Raw genomic sequence first — 25,059 nt, forward strand, 5'->3', positions numbered from 1 at the left:
GGCTTCCTTACTCTTTCTCTAAAGCTTCTCTCCCCACTAAGTGCTTATCCATGGTGTACTTGACATTGTGCTGTGTTAACCAAAGGTCCTGGCTATTTTCCTCCTCTCATCTGCTTCTCTTCTTCTGGGCAGCTGCTAAAATTATGGCTTAGCTTCTCTGAAAGTTCTCTTTTAAACTCTATTGAAATTGTCCTTTGAATAAATTTTGGTTTTGCTTGTCTTTCAAATTTTTCTTGCCTTTTAATTTAATCTGCAAAGAGAACAAACCCACTCCTGCTCCCCTACATGGTACCCCTACCTGATTATTACCAACAGTTTACTTGACCTTCTTTAGTTCTATGACTAAGAAAACCACATAAAGTCTTCCACACTGGAACCCATCTGTGGATCTGAAGCAGTGTTCCTGGGCTGTGTCCATTCATATTTGATTCCCACATAAACTTATCTCTTCTTCCTTTTTAGGTGAGAATTGTGTTCCTTGCGGATACTAGACATGCATTACTTACATATATACATTTACCATACACACATGCACACACACACCTATACACTATATAAGTGTGTAAAATTTATAGGCTACAACAGAAGATCCTACAGGAAACAGGAATTACTCAACAGAAAATATCAATTGAAATTGAATTTCAATTGTTCTGAAAGACACCCATTCTGGGTAACTAAAAGAGTTGCACCAGGAAGGGTTCTCATTTTGCTATTTCTTATAATTTGGATTTTCAGATTACAGGTACTCAACATCCCTCCCCTCCCTCCCTCCTTCCTTTCCTTCCTTCCTCCCTCGGTCCTTTCCTTCCTTCCTTCCTTCCTTCCTTTCTTCCTTCCTTCCTTCCTTCGTCCGTTCCTTCCTTCCTCTCTTCATTCTTTCTTCCCTTCCTTTTTTCCTTTGATAAAGTAACAGCATCAATATCTATTAAAATGTATATCAATTGTGCATTAATTGCCCAACTTATCTAACTGAATAAATCTACATTTTTAAAGAGTAAGATGAGTCGGAAAACAACTACTTAGATTTAGGGAAATTAAAATGACTAATCCAAATGCTGTACTGAATTTAGACATACTAATAGTGCTAATATTTTGACCACAATTTCATTTTCAAGTATTTTTATGCAAACTTAACAGACAATAAGTACAATAAACAAAAGTCTAAATGACTTTTATTTTGATAAAAAAAAGACATCACAAATATTTACTTTAAAGAGGAATAAGAGGTGACCTAAAGCAACTTAAGATTTTCATGAACTACAACATGATACATATACTTACACAAGAAATGCACTGTAACAATACTAACAGTCAGTAACTGAGTACTGTGCTCACTGTAGCCATACACACAGTGCATGATCCCTTAACCAAAGTTCAGCTGAACAACGGAAGCAGCACAGTGGCTAAGAACACTTCTCCTACTACCCACACACATCAGAATCTTCATTTCTAGAAAATAGTGATTGATGCATTTCAAAAAGTCAAAAGGAAAAAGAAAACCCGATGAATTTTAATATTCATCTCAAAGAGGAAGTAACAGGATATATGATCATTGATTAAAAAAAGTATATGCAAAGATACTCCAAGTTCATCACTTTAGTCCATCAGGAAAATCAAGCTGGGATGCACAATGTTGGTACTATGGTTCCTTCTGGCAATAATCAATAAAATAAATAACTGACAGAATCTATAGTCAGTAATTTGGATACTTTTAGTAGGAAACTTTTAAGCCTCCTTGCAACAATTATAATTCAGGTTACATATTTCAAACTGCTATTAAAAAGGTTTAGAAATTACATGGATTTTGTTGTTGTTGTTATATATAAAATACAACAGCAGCACTGGCTCCTGAGCGTGGCTGTCTTGTGTACCTGTGTGGACAGTGTATGTGGGCAGCACAGAGGTGTGCACATCAGAGACGCTGATGCTGATGTATGCAGATACTGCAAAGTTTTCAGATTTTGAACTTATTCTGGAATTTTAGAAGAAACATTTCTCAACATGATAATGTGGGGCTATGGGAAGAAATCTGCATAAGTTAATCATTTTATGGTTGACTTTAAGCAGGATTCTTCAATTTTATGAATTAGATTTTATTTATATTAGATATTATTTATAGATTATTGTAAAATTTAAAAAAATATGAAAGCACATATATTTAAAGTTATGGGAATCTGAATATTCTTCCTATTTCCTAGGATGAAAGATGTAAATAGTCTCCAGTGTGATACAAGGATTTATTTTTAAGTATCAAGGCAGTAGGAGTAGGTTCAGGATTGGTTTCTCTTGAGTACCATCTGTCTGAACAGTCACTTATCTGTATGTTCCTCCAAAGAAAGGAAAGAACTACTACTTAATGTACAACAATTCTTTGAAGATATTTTGCCCCAATAATAATTTCCCCTTTTCTTACAAGATAAAGAGCCAAGGAAATCAATTCTAGGCTAGCAGCTTTCATCTTTGAAAACTTAATTACCAGATGTTTTCCTTTAAAATTAAATTTATTGAAATTTTATTTTCTTAAAAAATTCATATGGCAGGGTATATGGTTTGTTTAACAGCCTCTTTGGGGCTCTAAATTAAGTTTTACAAGCAGTACATTCTATGCCGTAACTAGTCAAACTCTAGTATCATGTAGCTCCAAGGTGACTGAAGTGGGAAACAAACAAACAAAATGACCAAACAGTAGATAATGCAGTGCAGCCACCAAGCCAACACTGTGCAGACACAGGAGGCTGTGCCCCGGCCCTGGCCAGGTATCCCTACGCTGAGTTACAATACGGGTGGATTTTTTCATGCTTCAGAGAGTTTGCCCTTTTTGACTATTATAATTAATTATCAAAGAGGTAGAAGGTAGAGCATCAATACACTACACAAGATTATTGGAAAGAAAATCCTGGAAATAAATAATATATTCAATACTAAACTGTTCATAACTCTTTGTATAGAGTGACATGTAAATCTAAATGGCTACTGTGCATATACCAAACCTCATCAACTGAGGTTCCACAACTGGCTCCCTCTAAAATTATTTCTCCTCTATTTTTTCATCCAAACATAATATACCAACTTTTGGGTTAACTGCTCCCACAGATGCTTCCATAGTACATTAACTAAAATAAGTTCTTTATTTCTATCAAATACTCCTATATGCATTTTTATTTTTTCTAGACGTAGCTGTTTATTCCTCTATCAGAAGGACAGATTGTGACATAAGAAATAGAAAATTCTGAGTGACACGGTTTAAATGATCCTATAGACCTCCTGGCACAACCGTGACCTTCTTCCAACCTAGCACAGTATGACCACTCTCGGAACAGGATGTCAGAAACACTAAAGAAAGCATCAACCGCAAGGGAAAGGCAGTTTTCCTGATGTGAGGAGCTTCAGGGTGCCCTCCTCTCCTGATGCTACACAACTTCCCACAGCCCCGGGCTCCTGACATTCAGAAAGGTATTTTGCTTATTACTTTTGATATAATTATACTTTGATCATCCCTACAGTATATTTCACAAATCAATACCTAGAGCCAGCTTGAGTTAAAGTTCTTGTTGACATTATTAAGGAACTGAAAATATATCAAAGACATTTATTTTGGCAGCGCTTCGGTTTCACCACAGCCAACAGAAAGCGCTGCTCCTTGCTGCACTGAAAGGTCAGGCAAAGGTGGGAAGAAGAAAACACTGCTAGCTCCCCGGTCAAGGGGAGCCAGAGAGCCTTCTGACATCTGAGGCTGCCCCACCCCACAGCACTGGAGCTGACAGGACTTGGGCTTGACCAGTTGCACCCACTCATTTTCATACATCCTCCATGACCAGAAGCTTTATTTATTCTAACCAAACAGAAATGACCAAAATGGACATACAATATTTCACTAGCCAATCAAATCTATAGCACACGTTCATAATAGGGGTGGCTAGAAGGGTTGGGACAGCTAATATATCAGCGTGTGGAGAAAATGAAGAGAAAGCAGAAAGATAGACTACCATCTCTATTCCTTTCTGAACTGTTCTTCTGGTGTGCATGTTTTTCTTATAAAATATTTCTTTTACTTACCAAGCCTGGGTACTTCCAATTCAAATAAAAATCTCATAGCAGTTAGTTTCAATGGTAAACCTTTCATCTGACCATCCAAACTGGAAGCACAGCAGTGGGTTTATGTACTCTCTAGAGGACTACAACTCTATTTCAGCCACCACGAACAAACTTGAGGTAAAAGAGGCCGCAGCTCCCAGCTGTTGTGGAGAAGCTGCCAGGACTGGACGAGAAACTGTGGCACCTTACTCCTTGTGCTGAGGCGGCTCTGAAGTGGAGCGCCTCTCTTTACAGCTCCCAAGGGAAGACAAAGCCAGGAAGGTAGCAAGTCCATATCTGAGCAGCAAGGAATGAAATGTCTATTTTCCTTCTCTGTATCACTGTCTGCAGTTACTGACCTGAGCTATAATAAGAAAACCACTGAGTCTGATACTTTGTTCTTAAAAATTTAGCTCATAGCTGGGCAGTGGTGGCACATGCCTTTAATCCCAGCACTTGGGAGGCAGAGGTAGGAGGATTTCTGTGTTCGAGGCCAGCCTGTTCTACAGAGTTAGTTCCAGGACAGCTAGAGCTACACAGAGAAATCCTGTCTCAACTGCACCCCCCGCCAAAAAAAATTAGCACATTATATTTATATCAGAATATGCCAATTGACTTAGTACACATGACTAGAGATAAAACATAAAAGGCGTCTGACATGAAAAGAATTCTGAACTGCTCTATCATTTTTAAATCACCCCTCCCCTAATCACAAATTGGCAAATATTTCCAAGAGAATCAAAGTTCCACACTTTACTGTCCAATGGTCTAGAACACAGATCTGAAAGTAGGCATGGACTTGTAACCTCCCGACTCTATCCGTTCACTAATAACAGCCTGTAGAAAAGCACTTGGCTTCACTCACTTCCAGTTTTTTAGAAACCTAAAGAACCCAAAGATTCATTCAAGTATTTGGAGAGTCGAGACTCCAGCAATGAAATTAAATTGAAATATGAAACAGGAGCCATTCCTTAAGAACAACCAGCGTTGGCTGTCAGTGGCAGTCATTGGTTTTGCCTGTGTGCTTGGAGAATTCCTTATGGACAGAGAGGACACTACCACATATGTGTCAAATACAAGCAAGAGCTGTTATGACTGCCTGTCTTCCATGGCTTCAGGGAAGTGCTCGAGGGGAGAGAAACACTCGATACTCAGGTTGGAAACTGTGCACTGTCGGGTGCGACTCACTGCTCCACTCCTGTGGCTTTGCCTCTTCTCGGCTACCTTTCCTTCCTTTTGACTTCTGCACATGGTAAAGGGAGAGGGGAGATTTCAGCTACAGAAGGCTTTCCTGCTTTTCCAGGGAGTTCAGTAGTAGCCCCATACCAAAAAGCCTTGTTCCTTGGTCCCAATAAGAATGCTCACGGAGATCCTGCTGTAAGGGAAGGGGTATGCAGGAGTAGAGAAAGGGCTGAACAGGATCTCACCTTCACAGAATCAATGACAGAACATGCCTTCTGTCAATGACGACAGTAATCTACTTACACAGGTGTAATTTCCAACTGAGTCAAACAAAAACCAGGGTCATTGATAAGACAATTGGTTATAGAGTAGAAAATCACATCACATGTTACTCTGGTTAATACTAACAACTTATTTTTTAAGGAGATATTCTTATTTTAGAAGATACAGACAATTTTTAATAAGAGTTAAAAAATTTGGACAGTTTAAGAAGGACAGATTTTATTTAATAACCATTAGTACGAAAATACACCTTTAGAGGTTAAGAGTTAAAATTTGAAAGTTGGTAAGTGCTCACATCAACATGTGATTCTTCAAGCTTTCAGACATTGTATAAAGAAATTCTGAGATCAGTAATTATGACATTGATCAACAGAGCCCAATTAGAGACAGATGAACTATAGCAAACAGAAAGGAATTACCTCGTCTTCGCCCATAACTCCTTGCTGCATGTAAACAAAGGACAAATTGTAAAATGTTAGAACTAAAGATAAGCCCACAAGTACAAACATCCGTGATATGAAAAGTTATGTGGGCATTTAGAAAATGTTACTTTAAGACCAATGATAACGTCAACACTTAAACTCTGCATATTTTACCATTTACAAAGCACTTATACATACACATATATACAGATATACATGTGATATGTGTAAGATATATTCTTTACAAGTATTTTATACATATGCCATCTGAGTTACCTAAAGCTATAAAATCAGACAGAAACACCAATTTATTTAAAAACTTACAAATACTTGTTTCACCTAATCATGATAGAAATATTTAACAATTTACAGTTAAACAGTTCCCAAAATAGTTTCCTCAATGAATGAAACTAACTTGAATTAAATTCTTATTTTTATCCTTTTGATACAATTGTATGGTATATATTGCTCATCAGCTGTGTAGAATCAGCCCATGTTGCAGCCAATGCTGACAAGGCAGTACCAGAAAATGTAGATGGTGGAGAAAGTTCACTGTTACTGAGTTATGAAACTAAATCCTGTAATCAAAGCTGAGCTCAAAGCCAATTAGGGACATAGTCAGAGACTGCAGGAAATGACAAAAATGACACTTTCTAGTCTTCTGACATGTAAGAGCTACTGCCTGTATGTCTGCCGCTAGATAAAAGGCACCCTAGTGCAAATTAAAATGACTCCTCTCATAGAATGGTAAATGCTAGCAATATAAGGCAGACAGGAGCAGGCCCGTTTACACAGCTCCCAAGGATAATGTATGGATGTGACTTCATCACAGAAAGTTAGCAGTGTTGAGAAAATCTTTCCCTTAATCAGCGTATTAAATAAGTGTTTTAGCCTGATAATTTATATGACACAAGCAATGAACAAAACCAAGTGACTGCTAGAGGACTAAGGTCTTAATTCATGTTTACAGATTGGGGAATCAAGAAAAATTCAATGTTGAATAAATCTGAATTCAAATTTGTATTAGAAATGTATTCTCTCTAACGTATAAAACTTAATGGTCAAAAGATGCATTTTACATACTAAATGCTACTCTATGCTAATATGGCGTTAATTCTCCTATAATAATCAGTGGGGAAGGAAAACATGTCATCTCTTAGTCATTTCAACTTCCCAGAAATGAGTAGTAAGTGTAAGGCCTCCACCAGTCTTCGAAGCATCCTACCAGCATCACCCCTGTCATTACGGACACAGTCAATCTGTTCTTGAGCATCCACAGACTCAAAAGTCTATTTATTTATACCCTACTTGACAGACACATGTGTTAGTTTAGGATGAGGGTAGAAGTAAGCCAAACTTTTAGAATTTTGTTTAATTCTTCTAAAACTTAAAGAGACTTTAAAAATAATTTCAACTCAGGGGGAGGAAACTAACTGTAGAAAATCAGATTGATAAAGGTAACTTAAACAGAGCTATTAAGTGGAGAATAAAATTCCCTTAAGTCTTAACAACTACAATCAATCTTCCCAAACAGGTCCCAAAACATTGCATAGCAACCAACACCTCAAGAATTAGGTCTCTTGTTTTTCCTAGGGGTATCCCAATAATATTATTCAAACTAAATTTACTATAAAGAATTCAACCATAGTTCAAGAGATCAAAGATTCATAAAACAAATGAAAATTATTTTTTAACAAATTTGAAATCAAAACATCAATCATGATGGGGTTAGAATGTGGCCAATAACTCCTAACCTAATAAGACACCACCAGTCCTATTGATGTTCTTAATGGTTATACTTTTAGATGGGACTACTGAGTACTAAAATAGTGAAAATATGTATAAATATTTACAGCATCTTAAGTTTAATGCTGTTCCTAGCTTTAAGCATAATTATTTAGAAAATTTTCCTAACTATCTCATATCAGAGGAATTTCAGAAACCTGTAAAAAATCATTCTACCTATTTGTTGGACAACTCTCAGATTCAAAGTCTCTACATTACTAAAACTAGAAATGTGGCCAGTATGATATTCAGTGCGTACAAGTACTTGCCATGCAAGCTACAAGACTTGAGTTCAATCCCAGGAACCCAACCTGGAAGGAGAGAACAGACCTCTGACAGCCATCCTGTCTTCCCCAGGGGACATATGATACACACACAGCCACACCCAACACCCGAATACATGCTGGGGGTAGGCTAATAAGTAAAATAGAATTGCCTACAAATGAAGCTACACTATGAGAAAAATTTCTTTTCCTGTCATGGAAGTCACTAGTACCATTGTACTATAAATGATGGGTCTAATCTGTGTAGCATTCTGGGGTCTGTTTCAGTGTTAAGTCTGCAGCAGGAGTCAGGAACCTCCACCAAAAAACACGGCTATTACATGAACACTATGTGTTTAAAAAGTTTTCTTTAAACAGTCTCAACTTCCAAATAAGAATATGATTTCAAGTGATTTATTCTTCAAAATATGTTTTCTAAAACATTTATAAAGCAGTAACTTTAACTCTTCATAAATTGCTGGTACTCTGTATGTATAAAGGAGGCTCTGAGGTAGTTTGAAGACTTTTATACAAAGGCTCTAACATTTGGGGTAGGTTACCAATGATGTTCTTCAGGTTCTAACCAGATGACAATAAGGAAACAGAACAGCTGTTTAGGGACTTTGTGTCTTAACTACTGGTTGTCAGCTCAGTGTAGTTAAATTACTTCAGCATAGGATGAAAAATACAAAATAAGCTAGAAATAGAGTTTAAAATTCTGTGGGTGAGAAGCTAAAATAAGTATTAATTCTCTAACATTAACAGGGCAAAACTAAAAAGTAAAATACCCATGCTCCAAATGACAGCCCTTTTCAAAATCCCACGTCATCGTGCAGTGCACTCACATTCCCTGGTGTGAGCAGCCTCCATAGAAGGCCGCCCATGTTTCCTCACTCACTTCCTAAGTTGATATAGTAGATTTAGAGCATCCGCCTTTACAAGTACAGCAGCAACAACGGGCTCCTTTTCTTGACACAGGCTCTCCTCAAGCCAAGCTGGCCTCAAACTCACTGTGCTTTGAGGATTATCACACACTCCTGAGTCTCCTGCTTCTACCGCCCATGTGATAGCATGATATGTATGTACCACCATGCACTGGATACATTTCCTTAATTAAAAGATCCCTATGATTCATTTTACCCCCCAAATAAGACAAGCTCTTGATCACATAAATGGTATATATATGGATAATAAATGCAAATTTAAACTTCAAACTAGCTTGTTAATACCAGGTCCCTAATCTCATACTTTGTTCTCTGTTCTCCTTTTGTCTAAATGTACTAATAAAAATATCTAATTTTTTTGGGGGGGGAAAGTGGGGGGAACGTAATTCAATATGAATAGAGACAAATACTCAACATATATGACATTTTTCCTTATTACTGCAGAAAATACAGATTTCTGGCACTGGCATTATTTTTTCCTCATATTACATATGTTAGGTTTATACATTCAAAAACATAAACACTCTGTCATTCTAAATAATCAAAACTGATGCTTTAAACAGTCTATATCTGCATATAATGTGACTTTCTCTAAAAGCTGATGAACACTAAATATAGACATATAGCAGTGGCTTACAATAATATTAGTCTTAAACTATCAAGTCAACTTTATTTCAGACTTATCTGAGGCACATGGTCTATTCAGAAACAGGAGCCTCTCTGTGGTTATATTTATATGCCTTTTTTGTTCCTTTTGAGGCAAGGTCTATATATAATAACACACACACACACACACACACACACACACACACACACACAGTCTTAGCTAGATGGATGAAAGACACTCTGTACACCAGGCTAGTCTCCAACTGACATGCCTGCTAGCTTCCGCCTCCTGAGTGCCACATGAAGGACTCCATGCTCCAGGTGATGTGGCACTTTAGATTTTTTTTGGGGGGGGGGGGGTTCGAGACAGGGTTTCTCTGTGTAGCCCTGGCTGTCCTGGAACTTACTCTGTAGACCAGGCTGGCCTCAAACTCAGAAATCCACCTGCCTCTGCCTCTCAAGTGCTGGGATTAAAGGCGTGTACCACCCCGTCTGGCTGGCACTTTAGATTCCATACAACTCCATGAGCTATGTGGGTGCTGTGCTCATCTCATGCTAAGGGACATCTGAGTAGCGGTCGCTCAGTTATGAGTTCAGAGGCTCTCCCTAGGGCAATGCTATATGATCAATGTCCTGATTAACTTTGTATTCCCACAGGTTTATTTAAAGCTTTGTCTGAAAGTTTTAACCACAACACATAATAATTAACTCCTAAGGAGTTATAAGGCCTTTCTAATTTTAGTATATCTAATTTGCATTGTATCACTGTTATTTATATTGTATTATGTTTAATTAAATAATTCTGACTTGATGTACTATAATCATTGCTTTCTGTCAGCTATCTGTAGTTTCTCAAAAAATACTACTTAATTTCAATAGCTATGCATTTGTTTAATAATATATCTGGGTATCACTGAAATTTAGGCCATCTACCTCCATGGAGCAAGGTCCCACACTGCTGCAAATTTAAGGGACCCAAACGTTTTCCTTACATACAACTTCTAATATAGCTTCTTCCTATTGGTTTTCCATCAATAATAAAAACAAGCTTCCAGCTTATCATCCTTGTGATATCATCCCAATATCCTTGTGATAGCTGAAAACACCAGTTATGTTGTTTCTTCATCACATGACCTGTGAAGCAACCTCTGGGCTCCTTGTCTTTTCTGTTCACAGGACTCACTCCTCCAAGATCTTTCGCACTGATTTCATTTCCATCATTAACTCTCCCCAGCTAATATGTACTCATAGAAGCTGTTCTAAATATGTGTATGAATTCACCCAGTCCTCACAGCAGTCCCCTGAGGCAAGCAGTGTGCTCTGGCTTAGATATTAAGGAATGAAGTCAAGGTCAAGTATGCTGTTCCAGGTTGTACAGAAAGGTGAGCTGGTGTCAGAATCTGTGATGCTATCCACACACCTCCACCAACATGGTGGTGATGCAAAATGTATCACTAAATACTCATCTTTAAAGTGAATAGGGTTAGCTATGCTTACAATAATAAAGAGCAACAGCTAAGCAACTTAACCAACTGCTCTACAGTGAATTAGTCTAGACAATAAGATGCTATACTTTCTTCACCAATCAGTAATATTTAGTAACTAATACAGAAGGAGCCTTGTGCTAACATCACTGGTTTCCTGGGAACATAAAGCTAAGAATATAGCTTTAACTTTGTTAAAGAAAAATTTCCCCTTACCTCCGAGCACTGTTATTTCCCATTATTTGGTGACCTTCATTTCTCGTTCTTTAAGACTTCCTCACCCCACAGATGTACCCAGGTAAGTGACTTTTGTTTAACCTCTAAACTCTTCATCCCCAAGAAACAAACTGTCTCTTTTCCTGACCTGAATGTATACTGATATCCTAGAATCATTACCTTCTTTTTCTTCCCAAGTTCCTTGCTCAAAAAGCTTAAAGTTTCCAGGTTGTCTTTCTTCACTGAGTAAGCATTATGGTCTCAAATGGCAGTCTAGTAAGAGTACTCATATTTAGAAAATAATAAAATAAGTATATTTTCTACTAGATATAACTTCCATGAAATAAAATATCCTCATGTCTCCTTTATGACTAATAATTTAGTTAAGATCCATAGGACTTTAAGCAATTTGCAAAAGCAACTGATTAACAGGGAACAACAACAACAAACAACACCAAAAAACCAAAACCAAAACAAACTGCAAAACCATTGTGCCTTTGCAATGTCTTTGCTCACGTGACTGGCACATTGGGGTTATTGTATAGGTAACAGAATAGGATTGCTGTGAATAACATACTAATTCAGACAGCTTTGCTGGCTACCAGGGTACCAGATGTATTCTGACACATGAAAATGGAAATTTTAAGTGACTTTTTCAGAAGTTAAAATAAAAGTGATGTATTTTTATTTCCCACACAGAATATTTGAGGGAAGTGAATCTATATATAGTTTATTACTACCAAAATCTATCATATTTCACAAAAATAGACAGAACATTAACAGTAAGCTAGTTTGCTATTTTAAATTCAGTTTCAATAGCACCATGTTGGTTACAGACTGAGAAACAAAGACATGATGGACAGAGAAGGAAAAGGGGAATAAAGAGGTCCCTGAAGAACGTTTCAGGCATCCTTTCTACGGAGGTCATAGTACTTAGACCAGGCTGCACTAGGCTGCTATGTAAACTCGTGCATCATGGTCGGGCTCTGAACAACATCACCGCCCCATCACTGCACTCACCTGTCTGTCACTACAGTCATCATCCTATAGTCTAACCTTGTAGTAGCCTCACTTTCAAATATGCTTCCACAACTTCAATATGTCTTATGTCAATAAAGCTTTAATTAAATAAGAGCCAAGCCAAAATAATAATGTGATTTTAAACAAATATTACTTTTAGTTCTCTCTCCTCTTTGCCTTTCCTTGTCTGCCTTTAATTTAAATTTACTCCTGAAAATCACTATCCCATTCCCATGTTCATGCTTAAACTACATACTGTGACTATAAATATATTAATATTTGTCCAATATAGAAAAAGAAACTTTAATAAACGTTTCTCTTTTCTGACTGGCAAACTCCTAACTTCCAGTTAGAATACATTAAATCAGTGTGATTACTACATTTATAAATTCACCAGTATATTCCTTAAAACAAACACAAGGGCTTACTTTGCAAACTTTTATCTCACTTAATTCTAATAAGCTGTGAGATTCTATCTCCAGTTTACAGAGTGGGAAATAGGAAACTAAAAACAAAGTTACTTGTCCTAGGTCATAGCTTGAAATAGAACCTCAACAATCAAACAGGGATTGCTTCTGAGGTTGGGATGGATGAATTATATCGCTATAAATAATCTTCCCAATGACTCTTCTTCTGTTTTTTTTTTTTTTTTTTTTTTTTTGGGACAAAACACACAAATGCCTAATTCCCACAGCATTATTTCATTTTTGTTCAAGTCAAGATTTCATTACGTTGCCCAGAATGGTGTATTTGATGGGTCGCGAGATGCTCACTCCCACAGCCCGTGAGCACCGCCACGTTGACCACAGGCTTATTGTATAAAATGACTGTGATGTCTGTAGGAGTGCGTAGGGGTATAGAAATAACCATCTTCATTTGTATGTCATGCCAACAACCACAGGCTTACTGTGTAAAGTGACTACGCTGTCTATATGGGGAATGTATATAGCCATCTTCATTTGTATGAACCAAATGAAAACACAAAATTTTTGGTAAAACTTACCATTTAACATTAACAGATTGTCGGTTCCTGGATGTGGATAGCTCAAACGACCTAGAAAAAGACAGGAAAAGAAGAATTTGAAGATTATGAAACTCTTTGAAAAGAAAAAAGGGTGTGTGGAGATAAGTAGGGTTAAGCACTGTATATTTTTTAAACTAAAAAGTTAAGCTTTGACTCAACATATGTTAACTTTGAAACCTGAATTTTAGTTCCCAAGCCACAGATCAACAGCATGATTTGAGATCAAATGAAAATACAGCAATGCTTGTCTCTATCTGAATTTTAAAAGCAGCAAGGGTGCCCTAGTCCTGAGAACATAATACAGGCGGCTTTAAAATGGACCCAAGCAGTCTGATATTTTAATTTTTTTCTTGCCAAAAATAAAGCTTCAAGGAAATGTATTTATATTTTGAAATCAATATCTACAATATAAAAAGTGATGTCCTGAGGTTTTGGTTTTAGCCATTCTGATTGGTGTAAGGTGGAATCTTAGGGTCACTTTGATTTGCATTTCTCTGATCACTAAGGACTACTTTGAACATTTTTTTAGGTGCTTGTCAGCCATTCGAGATTCCTCAGTTGTGAAATCTTGGTTTAGTTCTGTACCCCATTTTTTGATTGCGTTGTTTGGTTTTTTTGGTGATTAGCTTCTTGAGTTATTTATAAATGTTGGATATTAGCCCTCTATCTGATGGTGGGGGGTTAGTGAAGATTTCTTTCCTATTCTGTAGTTTGCAGATTTGTAATTTTATGCTGTCATATTTAAATAAAGAAAATCAAAGAAGACATCTTAGAGTATTACTACATATATTATAATTATATCCCTCTTTTAGACTTGAAAAATTATTTATTAAGAAAAATAAAAAAATACTAAGGTTTGTAAGAACAGTAGCAAAGTGTCTGGTCTCAGTCACTCTTCTTGAAGATTCTGTATTTATAAACTTTGGAGTCAAGAGTTTCCTACAAAGACGGTATACTGAAAACATGCTGCAGCTCAGTTAGCATTTGCATGACAGAATATTCGATTGGCTAAGGCCAGCACTAAGGATGATGTTATTGCAGCTCATTAAAATGCAGCTTTTTCCCTGGTATCTGACTCTGACATTTTATTTTTAAGGCTACATTAAAATTTAGTACTAGGATTGCATTCTAGTCCCTTTTGCATAGGTCTCCTTGAAAAGAACAGTAATCCTATGTGAAATTCACTGCCATCAGAAGGGTCAGCATAAGCTTTTGATTTTGAAATATTTAGAATACTGTATCTACCCTTACTACCCTAGTCCAAAACTCTGAAAAGATTTAATATATCCAAATATTCTCTACAAGCCAGAGATGTGGCATTTGTTGTATTTAAGACATGAATTGTTTACCTACTAATATAAGAATAATTGGTAGATAATTCAATTTTGATCATAAATATATGTACACATGCACATATTAATGATGTAGCGTTTCACATGTAAACATGTACAAAATGATCTCTTGAACATTTTGATTTCTAATTCCATACAGGGAAGAAAATTAAGCATTTTCCCTTAAAAGGATATTTTACCACTTCTTATTTACTCCCAAGTTTCATGAAAGAAGACATTAGCTAACTAAATGAACTGTTAAATAGAGCTTCCATAGTCTAGAAACATATAATTATGTCTACTGTTCTGAAACCTTGGTCTGGAGTGAGAAGGTACAAAATAGAAAGATCTAGGAAATACAGTTTCTTTGAACTGGATTTTAGTTAGATGTCCTAAAACTTTAATGGAGTCACAGTTTATTTTGGACATCAGGACTTTTTTAACATTTCGTTGTATTGAAATTAAATTTAGAGAAATATTTAAAGCTATCAAAATTGCTGTTTTGCGACATGAGATTTAAAATAGTAAATTTCTTCAAAAGTAGCAACTTATATGGCTGTTGAGTACAATTCTTTCCTGATAGACTGTAGCATGCAAAAGTTAAAAACATAAGACATGTCTTTCCTACAGTGTAGTCAAAGAGATAGAAACAAAAAAAAATCAGTAACATTTACTCACTGATGTAAGAATTATGCATGTACAATAATTACATCACAAAACAAAACACAAAGGAGTATTTAGCTAAACCCAGGAATGGAGAACTCTGTGCTACAATGTTATATTAAGCAAGCAGAAACTTTTTTCTGAGGTTTTGTTTTACCTTAAAGACAGGTAACTTTATGTTGACACAAATTTCTTCTCTAATAGATTCACTATTTATTCCCTTTGACCATAGAAAAAGTCTTGGCATTTGAATGGCACAGAAAACAAGTTCATCATTAAAAAAACTATTTGCAAATGAGCATATATTTGTATTTATGTTCTAAAATATTAGCGATCATAACTCTTCACAATTAAATGAGCAAATATAGACTCAAATTATCTTATTTATCTTATACTATAGTGAAAATGGAAATATAAATTTTAAAGTTAACTTTCTTAGTTGTTTTTATTTATGAGCTCAAAACCACTTGTGCACAGTACCTGCCAATTGAAATAATGACCAACATCTGTAGGCTTATTATATGCAAGGAGTTTTTATAGTTCTCAGCTGCCAATTATTTAATCCTGCTAACAATCCCTTGAATTTCATACTATTTTCTTTCTATTTTAATATGAAAACACTTTATCACAAGAAAGATTAAGTCACTTGTGTGAGGTTTCATCATTGGTAGGAATGTTTGATAGGATGGGAACTATCTGGCTTGATTCTCTTATTGACTGCCTGAGACTGATTTCCTATTGATAAGACAATATAGGAAAAGGCAGGTGTGGAGGGCTATAGACCATTTAAGCTTCAGTGCAAAATAATACTTAAAAGAACACTGCTTTGAAATAATCCCTTGTTATTAGTCTAAAAGCCTTGTGGTGCACAAACTGACTCTGGTGCTTTCTAGCAACAACAGTTTCTTTTACAAAAAAAAAAAAAAAAAGGCCCAAAGTATAAAAACTATACTTGTCAGTTTTTGCCACACTGTATAAGATCTGGACAGAGAATAAAAGATAAAAGAAAAGTGGGATGTATAATTTTTAAAAATATCCTTTAAAATGTAAAGACCTTTTTTTTCCTTCTGTTTGCTGAGATGCAGACAGATGGCTAAACTATGGGAGTCTTAGGCCAGGAGACAGAAACAGGATGTTCCACATAACAGAAAAGGTGAAAAGAAACGTAGACATCTGTTTTAGCCACTATCCTATTGATGTGAAGACGCCATAACCAAAGTATTTCTTATAAAAGAAAGCATTTAATTTGGGGCTTGCTTGTAGCTGCAGAGGTCAGTTCAGTATCATCATGGTGAGGAGCACAGAGAAACGGAAGCATGGCGCTGGAGAAGTGTCTAAGAGCTACACCCTGAGGGACAGGAACAGAGAAGTAGGCACTAGGCAGGGTCCCAGAGACATGCCTCCTCCAAGACCACACCTCATCAAAGTCAACATCTCTTCAGACTTCCCAGTCTACCAAGGGTTGGTGAAGTATTTGGATATATGAGACTATGGGGGCCATGCCCCTCCATCTGGCATATTGTGCATGATCCACTCTACAGAAAGAACCTCTCACTGAAATGATTTTAGCTTCCTGATAACCCACAGGGTCTGAGCATACAAAAATCTTGAGGGAAGTCATTCCTTATAATTGTAAGCAAACTTGTAGAATAATCATTTCAAGAGTTTAATACACCCATAGATAATGAATATGTGCTACTTCAAGGCAATCTCCTTTTAGCATTAACATAGGCCTGGTGGGATGGCTTAATGGTAAAGTTACTTTCTACCAAGCTTGAAAGACAAGTCAACTCCTGTGACCAATTTGGTGGAGGAAGAGAACCAACTTCACAAGTTGTTCTCTAACTTCCAAGTGTGTACTGAGCTATGGATACATGCCCATGCACACACACACACACACACACACACACACACACACACACACAAGCACATACACACAGACAAATGCTTGCATAGACACACACACAGATAAATATATGTAAAAATTACAATATTAATGTAAAATATTTTTAAATGTGTATTTTTAAATTTTATGTCTATGAAAAGATAGAGGACTTCCACTATCATTCCACCATTTTTATTACCATTTTAAATAATGCATACACATACACACACACATGCATGTTCAAGTTGGCCAATTAAATGTATTCAGCAAGTGGTTGTACTGACAACTAAAAACAAGCTACATCTTGCTTAGACAAAATCAGAATCCATTATAATAAGCAGCTGGCACCTCATCCTCTAGAGGGATTATGCTGGCCTTTTGGCTGCTTCTCTCCTGTGTCAGGAATCCTCCCATTGGAAGATATTTCTACTTCCGATTTCACCTCTCAGCACAGTCAGATCTCTAAGTGCTAGGTAGTATCATATATCACTGTGTTCCCAACAGCAGCTTCTTTCTTCCCCTATTACCCATATCTCAATTTTAAAAATGATAAACAGTTTTTCATCACTGCTCTTTTTAAAACAAAAGATCTACCAAGAGCAGGGCTTCCCTTCCTGTTACTGCCTTTCTAGTCCCTGCAACAGAATAACATGTAATAAGCTCTCAAATAGTTGTTGAATAAACACATCGTTTTATTTTATGATGTGAAATACAAATTTGACTAAAAGCAGTTACCTAAAGACATGCTGTATGTTGATAGCGGAAACAAAGTTAACGGGAATAATAAAACACATCAGAGACTAAAAGTGGTGCTTTTTAATCTTTGCCAAGGTAATTTTTTTCCCTGACTTCAAAGCAAATTTTTTTAATGAAAGCAGTATTATCTTATGATTGGTTTTCTCTCTGTATTTTTAGTCTCAATTAACCAGTGTTCCGAATAGCACCGTCACTTCCCCTACACCTGCACTCTGTCCTGCCCAGGACAGGCATTACCTCTTTGTCTAATGCACTCTACTGTATGTGCCATTCATCACTTACCACTTTGTAGGCATCTAGAAAATCAGATGCCACAGTGTTTCAATGTTTATCTTGAGTCTGATGCTATTTTTTTTTTTTAGTAGTTTCAGGTATCTTCCACGCTCAATAACATTAATAACTAACTTTTTCCTCATTAATGAGAAATTGCTAATGTTCAATGTCATGCACTTTGCCAATATTCTTTAAGAGAAACTAAATGGCATCACATAAGTCATAAAGATCCTAAGTCAGAATTAATATTAGGGCTCAGAGGCACAGTGGTTAAAAGCACCAACTGAAGACCTGCCAAGTTCTATTACTTACTAGCAGTCGACACTTGGCAGTTATTAATAATAAGCTACTGTGGACAAACATAACATGGCCAGTCACATGCTAGTTGTAGTGACACATGTGTTTGCTATGTGATCAGTGTGCAAGTGTTTTAACAGCCACACCTACGGATTCTTACCTGAAGACAACTAGCATTCCTTCTGATGAACTTTCAGTAAAGCACTGTTCTCACTGTTTGGTTTATTAATCCAATATTATTTCCACAATCTATACTTCATCTTTACTTCTATGCTACACATCTTATATAAAGTTCTAAAACTCCACTTCGAATGAATGTAGTCCTTAGCAACCTTGAATAATTCCAATTTCTAATCAGTTCCAGTGTGCATAACAATAATTTCTAACCCTACTTCTCAAATCTTTATGCATTCCTCCTAAAGCTTTAGTAAGATCATAAAAATGCAAAAGATGCAAAGACCAGACTCCAATGGAACAGGAGGAACACTGACTACTAGCTAATAAAAACCAATGTCCCCTAGAGTCAAATGCTTTCTCTTTAATCAAGTTAGATCATAATGTTCTCCATCTACCCATGTGATGCTTATGTCTTTGTTCTATCATCACTCTATACTATATAATACCAAAGATCATGTACTATAATGGTTCCAAGCAGAGTATAACTAAGAGAAAACAAGAAAGAAAACATTAAACTCAAGTCTTTAGTTATCTAGTAAGATAATGGGTTATCGTTATTACATTAAAACTAATACAAAAAGAATATTAAAATCAAGTTGAGGTAATGGCTATAAACTTTCTACAATGAAAGCAATTGTGAAAATGAAAATAATCCTGATGGCTACCAAAAATAACAAATAAAAATAGCAAAAAAAACAAAAAACAAAAAACAAAAAAAAACCAAAAAAAATCAAAAAAAAAAAAAAAACTCTACCATACCACCACCCCAGTTTTTGCTTTTAGTATAGCATTCAACATGAGATATTCAACATCACTTTCCCACTACACAGGGGATGAGCCCATGACCTTGGGAATGCTAGGTGATACTGGACTCCTGAGCTTCATACATCCCTAAGTCCTACACACTTTATAAAACACTGTGGTAAATGCTCTGTGAAAATGTAGAGTAGACTTGGCTGATGTTTGGCATATTAAGTATGGTAAATAAAGTTTTGATTGACAATATTTTTGACTATAAATCAAAGTGCACATATATGTGTGTGTGCATATATATATATATATATATAGTCATAAAATCAATTGTATTTAGTATATCCTGTGGAATAAATACAGATTAAAAACTCATGAAATTTTCATTTTAAAAGTGTAAATTTATAAAGTCCTAACTGTAATGATATATGCATGAATACCTTATGCTAGGATTCTGGAATAACTAAACAGATATTTATGAAGTGTAGAATTATAATGGAAAATGTTTACTTATACAAATAGTTACTGTGCCTCTATATGCTTGGCATTTCCATAGATATGATGGCAAAGTAAAAACAGATTCATGGCCAGTGTTCCCATGACATTCTCTCATTTGAAAGATATTTAGAAACTAAGTTATTATAGTTAAAATAAATGAAGGAAATCCGATTCTCAAAGTCTTTCACACAATATAATCTAACCTACACTGGGATACCCAAGCATCCTTGCTTAGGAAGTATAAACTGATGAGAAGCTACAGCCTTCCAACTAAACATGGAGAAACAAGTACTTTTTATTTGCCTCTTTAGCTTTGTAATTCACCTAAAATGGCTCACCAGAGCAAAGATGAATGGAATGGATCACAGGAGAACCATGGTAACATTTTCTCCTTTGGAATCCATAAGTTTTAGAAGTGTAACTGACTATAAAACCGTAAATCACTGAAAACACAACCCCAAGTGACTCTGTGCCTGGGAATGGCATCAGGAAGTATGTAGGCAACTGGTGAGAATCTGCTCTAAGAAACTCTGGCTAGCCCTGAAGGCAGAGGAGAAAGCAGGAGCACCAGTGAATGCCTGCTAACTTTTAAAATAACCAGATTCTCAGCCACCTTGTTGGTTCTTCACGGAGGACTGCAGAGCTAGACTTACACCCAGGTCTCCTCCCTAGATCACAATGGAAGACATAGATACAGACATTATTGCCATCATGAGCTTCTTGCAGTTCCTACTCATTACAGCTAACTGCATGCACAGATACGATGGATAGCAAACAGGCTCAGTATTTCAGGACAGTTTTCCTCATGAGAGTAAAACAAGCAGAAGGAAAAAAAAGACAGAGAAAGCATAGATAACAATATAAACTTAAAAAGTAGTCTTCACATAACAGAGTATCTACCAGGCAACTAAGATCAAATAAGGTTAAAAGGTATATTAGCGAAGTTCTGAAAATTGTTGTCTAAGAGGGTCGTAGAGCCGCAGTCACGTGGCATGAGAGCATTTCTCCAAGTGCTCAGTGGTAAAACAGTGAGGGTGCACAGCTCTGTACTCCATCCCAGCACCACAGAAACAAACACACATCAAAACAGTAGCAAATTATTAAAAAAAAAAAAACAAAAAACAAAAAAAACCCCAGCAGATCATGAGGGTAGGAGGTTTAGCATCAAAAAGGGTTGAAATTATAAGTGAAATCAGCCACAAATTTCTAAGAAGACAATTATTTGTGGATCCAAACAAATATGTAACTTAAAAGTAAGCAAAATGAAGGAAAGCACATATGCAATATGTGACCTAGCAATAAGGCATTATTATGAAACTTCTGGTCTGCAGGCATGAAAAACATTAGAGCTCAAAAGCTTAAAGTAAAGACAATCATGCAACAGGCTTTGGGATAGCACCATACTTGACAGGAACCCAGGATAAAAGATTAAATAATAGTACTATGACATCCCAAACTGAGAAATTATAACTCTATACTGCTCTGTCATCTTCTACAAAGAAAATCAGGTGTTTATATATATGAAGGTTCAAAATTTACAACTTATCAATGGGAAGTTACTGTAACTCAGGCCCAGCAAAACAAGGTCTAGGTATCTTAAGACAAGGCCATGGGGTAACCTGCACCCCATACCCTGTGCAGGATTTCCTGATCCACAACTCTGTCTGCTTCCCTGGGAGCCTGCTGGCACCAGGGACACCAAAAGCCAAATGCAGGTAGATTTAAAGCTCATGAATGAACTTTTTCCAGAAGTAGCAAGAAGACCAGCTGCTTGAATTTTAATTCAAGCTATAGAAATTGGAAAATAAAAAAAGACAAGGGCACAGTTTCTGTGGATGTATTATGGCTTCCAGCTTAGTTGTTTTTATGAATTCCTGAGCATATGTATGAGTGGATCTCTGATGCTTCTGCCTTCTCTTGGGCTCTTTTCCTTCTGTTCGTCTTGTCCAACTCCAATGTGTTAGTTTTTTGTTTTATCAAATTACACTATATTTTACTATATTCCCTTAGAAGCCTGCTTGTTATCTAATGAGACAGAAATGGGATGGGTGAGGAGGTAGGAAGAAACTAGGAGAGTAGAAGGAGGGGAAATCAAGGTATATTTTATGTGAGAAAGCAATCTATTTGCAATCAAAGGGGGAAAATGAAAAGAAAGTCAAGATTACAAAAAGAAAACGACATGGAGATCATAGGACAAGGCTTCCCAGGATGAAGGGGGTCTCAGAGCTATTAAGGCTCGCAGTGACAGTACACAGGGCTATAGGGACACCCCCAGACATATACAATAAAATCATGTGCATGCTTACCTAATGTATTCGCATGTTTTCAAAAAAGCTGTATAATTATACAGATGCATCTTGGGATATGTCAGTGATCAATATTTATATTAAAATTTTATACTAACCATGAAGACAGAATAGTGGAAATGCTAAGGATAGGTAAGCTACAGGATATCAAAACATAATACTAAAAGCTTAAAAAAAAATACAAAACAACCAAATAAGGAATCCATTAAAAAATGCAAGTCTCCAAGCAGATGAAGGGAGAGGGAGTGCAAATCTGTGTCCATATCTTGCTTTAACACACACACACACACATCCCAGTTTTAAAAACACAAGCTTAAGCTGGGCGTGGTGGCGCATGCCTATAACCCCAGCACTTGGAAGGCAGAGGCAGGTGAATTTCTGAGTTCGAGGCCAGCCTGGTCTACAGTGAGTTCCGGGACAGCCAGGGCTACTCAAAGAATCCCTGTCTCGAAAAAACAACAAAACAAAACAAAACAAAACAAAAACCCAGAAGCTTGGGAGAAAAGATGAAGATTGCAAATACCTTAAAACTATACATAGAAAGGCAAGACTGAAAAAAACTACACAGTAAGTTGCCGGTATTATTTACTTTGCATTACTACTAGTAGTACTAACATTTATGTTTCTATTTTTCCATTAATGAGTAAAGGCTTTCAGTGATGGGAAATATTTTAGGAGATTAAATATTATGCTTTTGAAGGAAGAATTTTAAAATACTCCTCATATAAGAAGCGAAAATTTATATATCCAATCTTCCCAAGTGCTTCATTTTATCAGTAAAAATGATGTATGAGATGTATGCTATATGTAAGAACTTATATTGTCCATTTAAAGAGATATAAACTTCTATTTTAAATCACAACAAAGATGTGAAGTGACTTTCAAAAGATTATGGCACAAATGCACTGTAATTTCTGCATGATAGGGCTTTGGTTTTGAAAACTAAGTTTGAGTGCTATAATCTAATATTTGTTTTAATAGACAAAGATGCCTGGAGGAAATAAGGGTGGCCACACTCTCAAGCACTGCTATTGACAGACAGCTGCCTATAAAGAAATAAGACACTAAAATCTCTACTCATATCATATTTCAAGTAAGTTTTCTGACAAGAACTTTCACAGTTTTATCATTACCCTTATAGACTCTAGATACTCTCACTGATAATAGAAATCTAAACTCTTGCAAGTTGTACTTTCATAAGATAAACTCAATTCTGAGTAGCTATGTGATAAAATATTAAATATAATAAAATAAGCTATATGATAAAGTATTAAGTTTCCACATGTATTATGAGAATGATTATTTCCATGTCAGGATGCATTTAGGAAAATGTGTATGTGTTGTATGTTTCTTTTTTTCTTACCAAAAGCCAATGGTCATAAGAAAAACGTCAATGGAATAAGAGAAAATATCATGAACTCTTTCATAAAACAAACGAATGCATTAAAAAAAATCACAGTACTTAAAAGCATAGAGATCACATCTTTCTTTTTTTCCTTTTATAGGTTTGGTTTTCAGTTTTTAGACAGGGATTCTTGTATAACCCAAAGGTGGCCTCAAATTCGCAGGGACACTCCTGTCTCCAGTCTTCCAAGAGGTTGGATTTACACACCAGCCTCCTTTGTTTTTTGTTTTTCTAAAAAAAAAAAAAAATCATTCTAGTATAGAACCTAAAATGTTTGAAGCCAGAGTATTTTAGACAGTAGATTTATTGTTGAATTTTAAAATATTTAATATTTAATTATATAATGCATTTTTTGATGAGATATAAATCTAACTATGAAAAATGTATTGTGATTTACATATACAGTCTAAAGATAATTTTGTACAATATTTTTTATTGTAACTGTGTTTTGATTGTGACATATGAGGAAACAAAATTTTCTACATAAAGCATCAAGTTTTATATTTTTCAATATTCAGGATTTTGGAATTTTAATCTTTCCGCTTTTGGTAATTGTGAAAAGTCTGGCACCAGGAATCATACTTAGGTGACTGCAGGAAACCACAGTCAATTTTGAGGTTGAATTCCTCTGTCAGAGGGAATAACGTAAGGCCTTGCAGCAGAAATCCATAAAACTGTTTCACAAGTTTATCACTGCTATGTATCAGTTTGTTTTGCATTAATGAATAAATGTACCAGGCATTTCCAGTTTTCCCTAGTTACTTTTGCCCTTGCTCTCTTGTGCCACAGTTTCTAGCAATGTGTTTTTAGTAAGAGACACAATTGTGGGGAGTGGGCCGACATGAGCTTGAGTGCCTCTGTCCACTCAAACGTTCCCATGATCCAGAAGATAATTTTTCACCCTGGAGGCTTCAAACTCATCTACATTATTTGCGCCTTTGCACTTTGCTAGCTTTCATAAAATCAATTGGAGAGAAACAGAGGGAAAAGTGGGAAGAGAGTGAGAATCTGGTATTCCACAAATAGTTAAGAGGTTCATATCGCTCAGGTAGGCTCCCTAAAGTCAGCAGGGCTGCTTGTTTCCAGAGTCATAAACACGGGAGTTTATCAGTGAGTAATAAAGCCGATACTAGGTAATAAATCTCAGGTTTTTTTAAATCCTTTGAAAAGCATGTACTTCAACATATTTTTTGGCCTAAAATCACATTCTGAGTTCTTGTTTCTGAATTTTCTTGATCTATGAAGGGAACAGTGGAAAAGTCATGACCAGCTGAGGCTGATCATCTCAAGAACTGTTACACAAACTGTATTTTTCCCTATAGTCTTTAAGTCAATTTTTATGAGCTGAAATTCAATTTTTTGTTCTTACAGTTTGAGGGAGAGCACTGTGTTTAAATGCTCGCACAGAAAGAGTTT

The 25,059-nt window shown here is 36.1% G+C and overlaps 1 protein-coding gene across 8 annotated transcripts in view; it reads right to left on the bottom strand.

Moving 5' to 3' along the window:
* The window catches only part of Cpeb2 (cytoplasmic polyadenylation element binding protein 2), a 54,429-nt gene that overhangs the window by 14,333 nt on the left and 15,037 nt on the right, over nucleotides 1-25,059 (bottom strand). For 3 of the 8 annotated variants that reach the window (XM_052199746.1, XM_052199742.1, XM_052199744.1), the window contains 2 exons: nucleotides 13,282-13,332; nucleotides 5,958-5,981 (listed from right to left, as the gene is read on the bottom strand). In XM_052199746.1, the coding sequence (XP_052055706.1) occupies nucleotides 5,958-5,981; nucleotides 13,282-13,332 (75 nt within the window). Of the gene's footprint in view, nucleotides 1-5,957; nucleotides 5,982-13,281; nucleotides 13,333-23,700; nucleotides 23,827-25,059 lie in introns of those variants that run through there. The other 5 variants (XM_052199743.1, XM_052199747.1, XM_052199748.1 and 2 more) reach the window with 3 other exon arrangements.

This window comes from Apodemus sylvaticus, chromosome 11, assembly GCF_947179515.1.
Source record: "Apodemus sylvaticus chromosome 11, mApoSyl1.1, whole genome shotgun sequence".
Lineage (NCBI taxonomy): Eukaryota > Metazoa > Chordata > Mammalia > Rodentia > Muridae > Apodemus > Apodemus sylvaticus.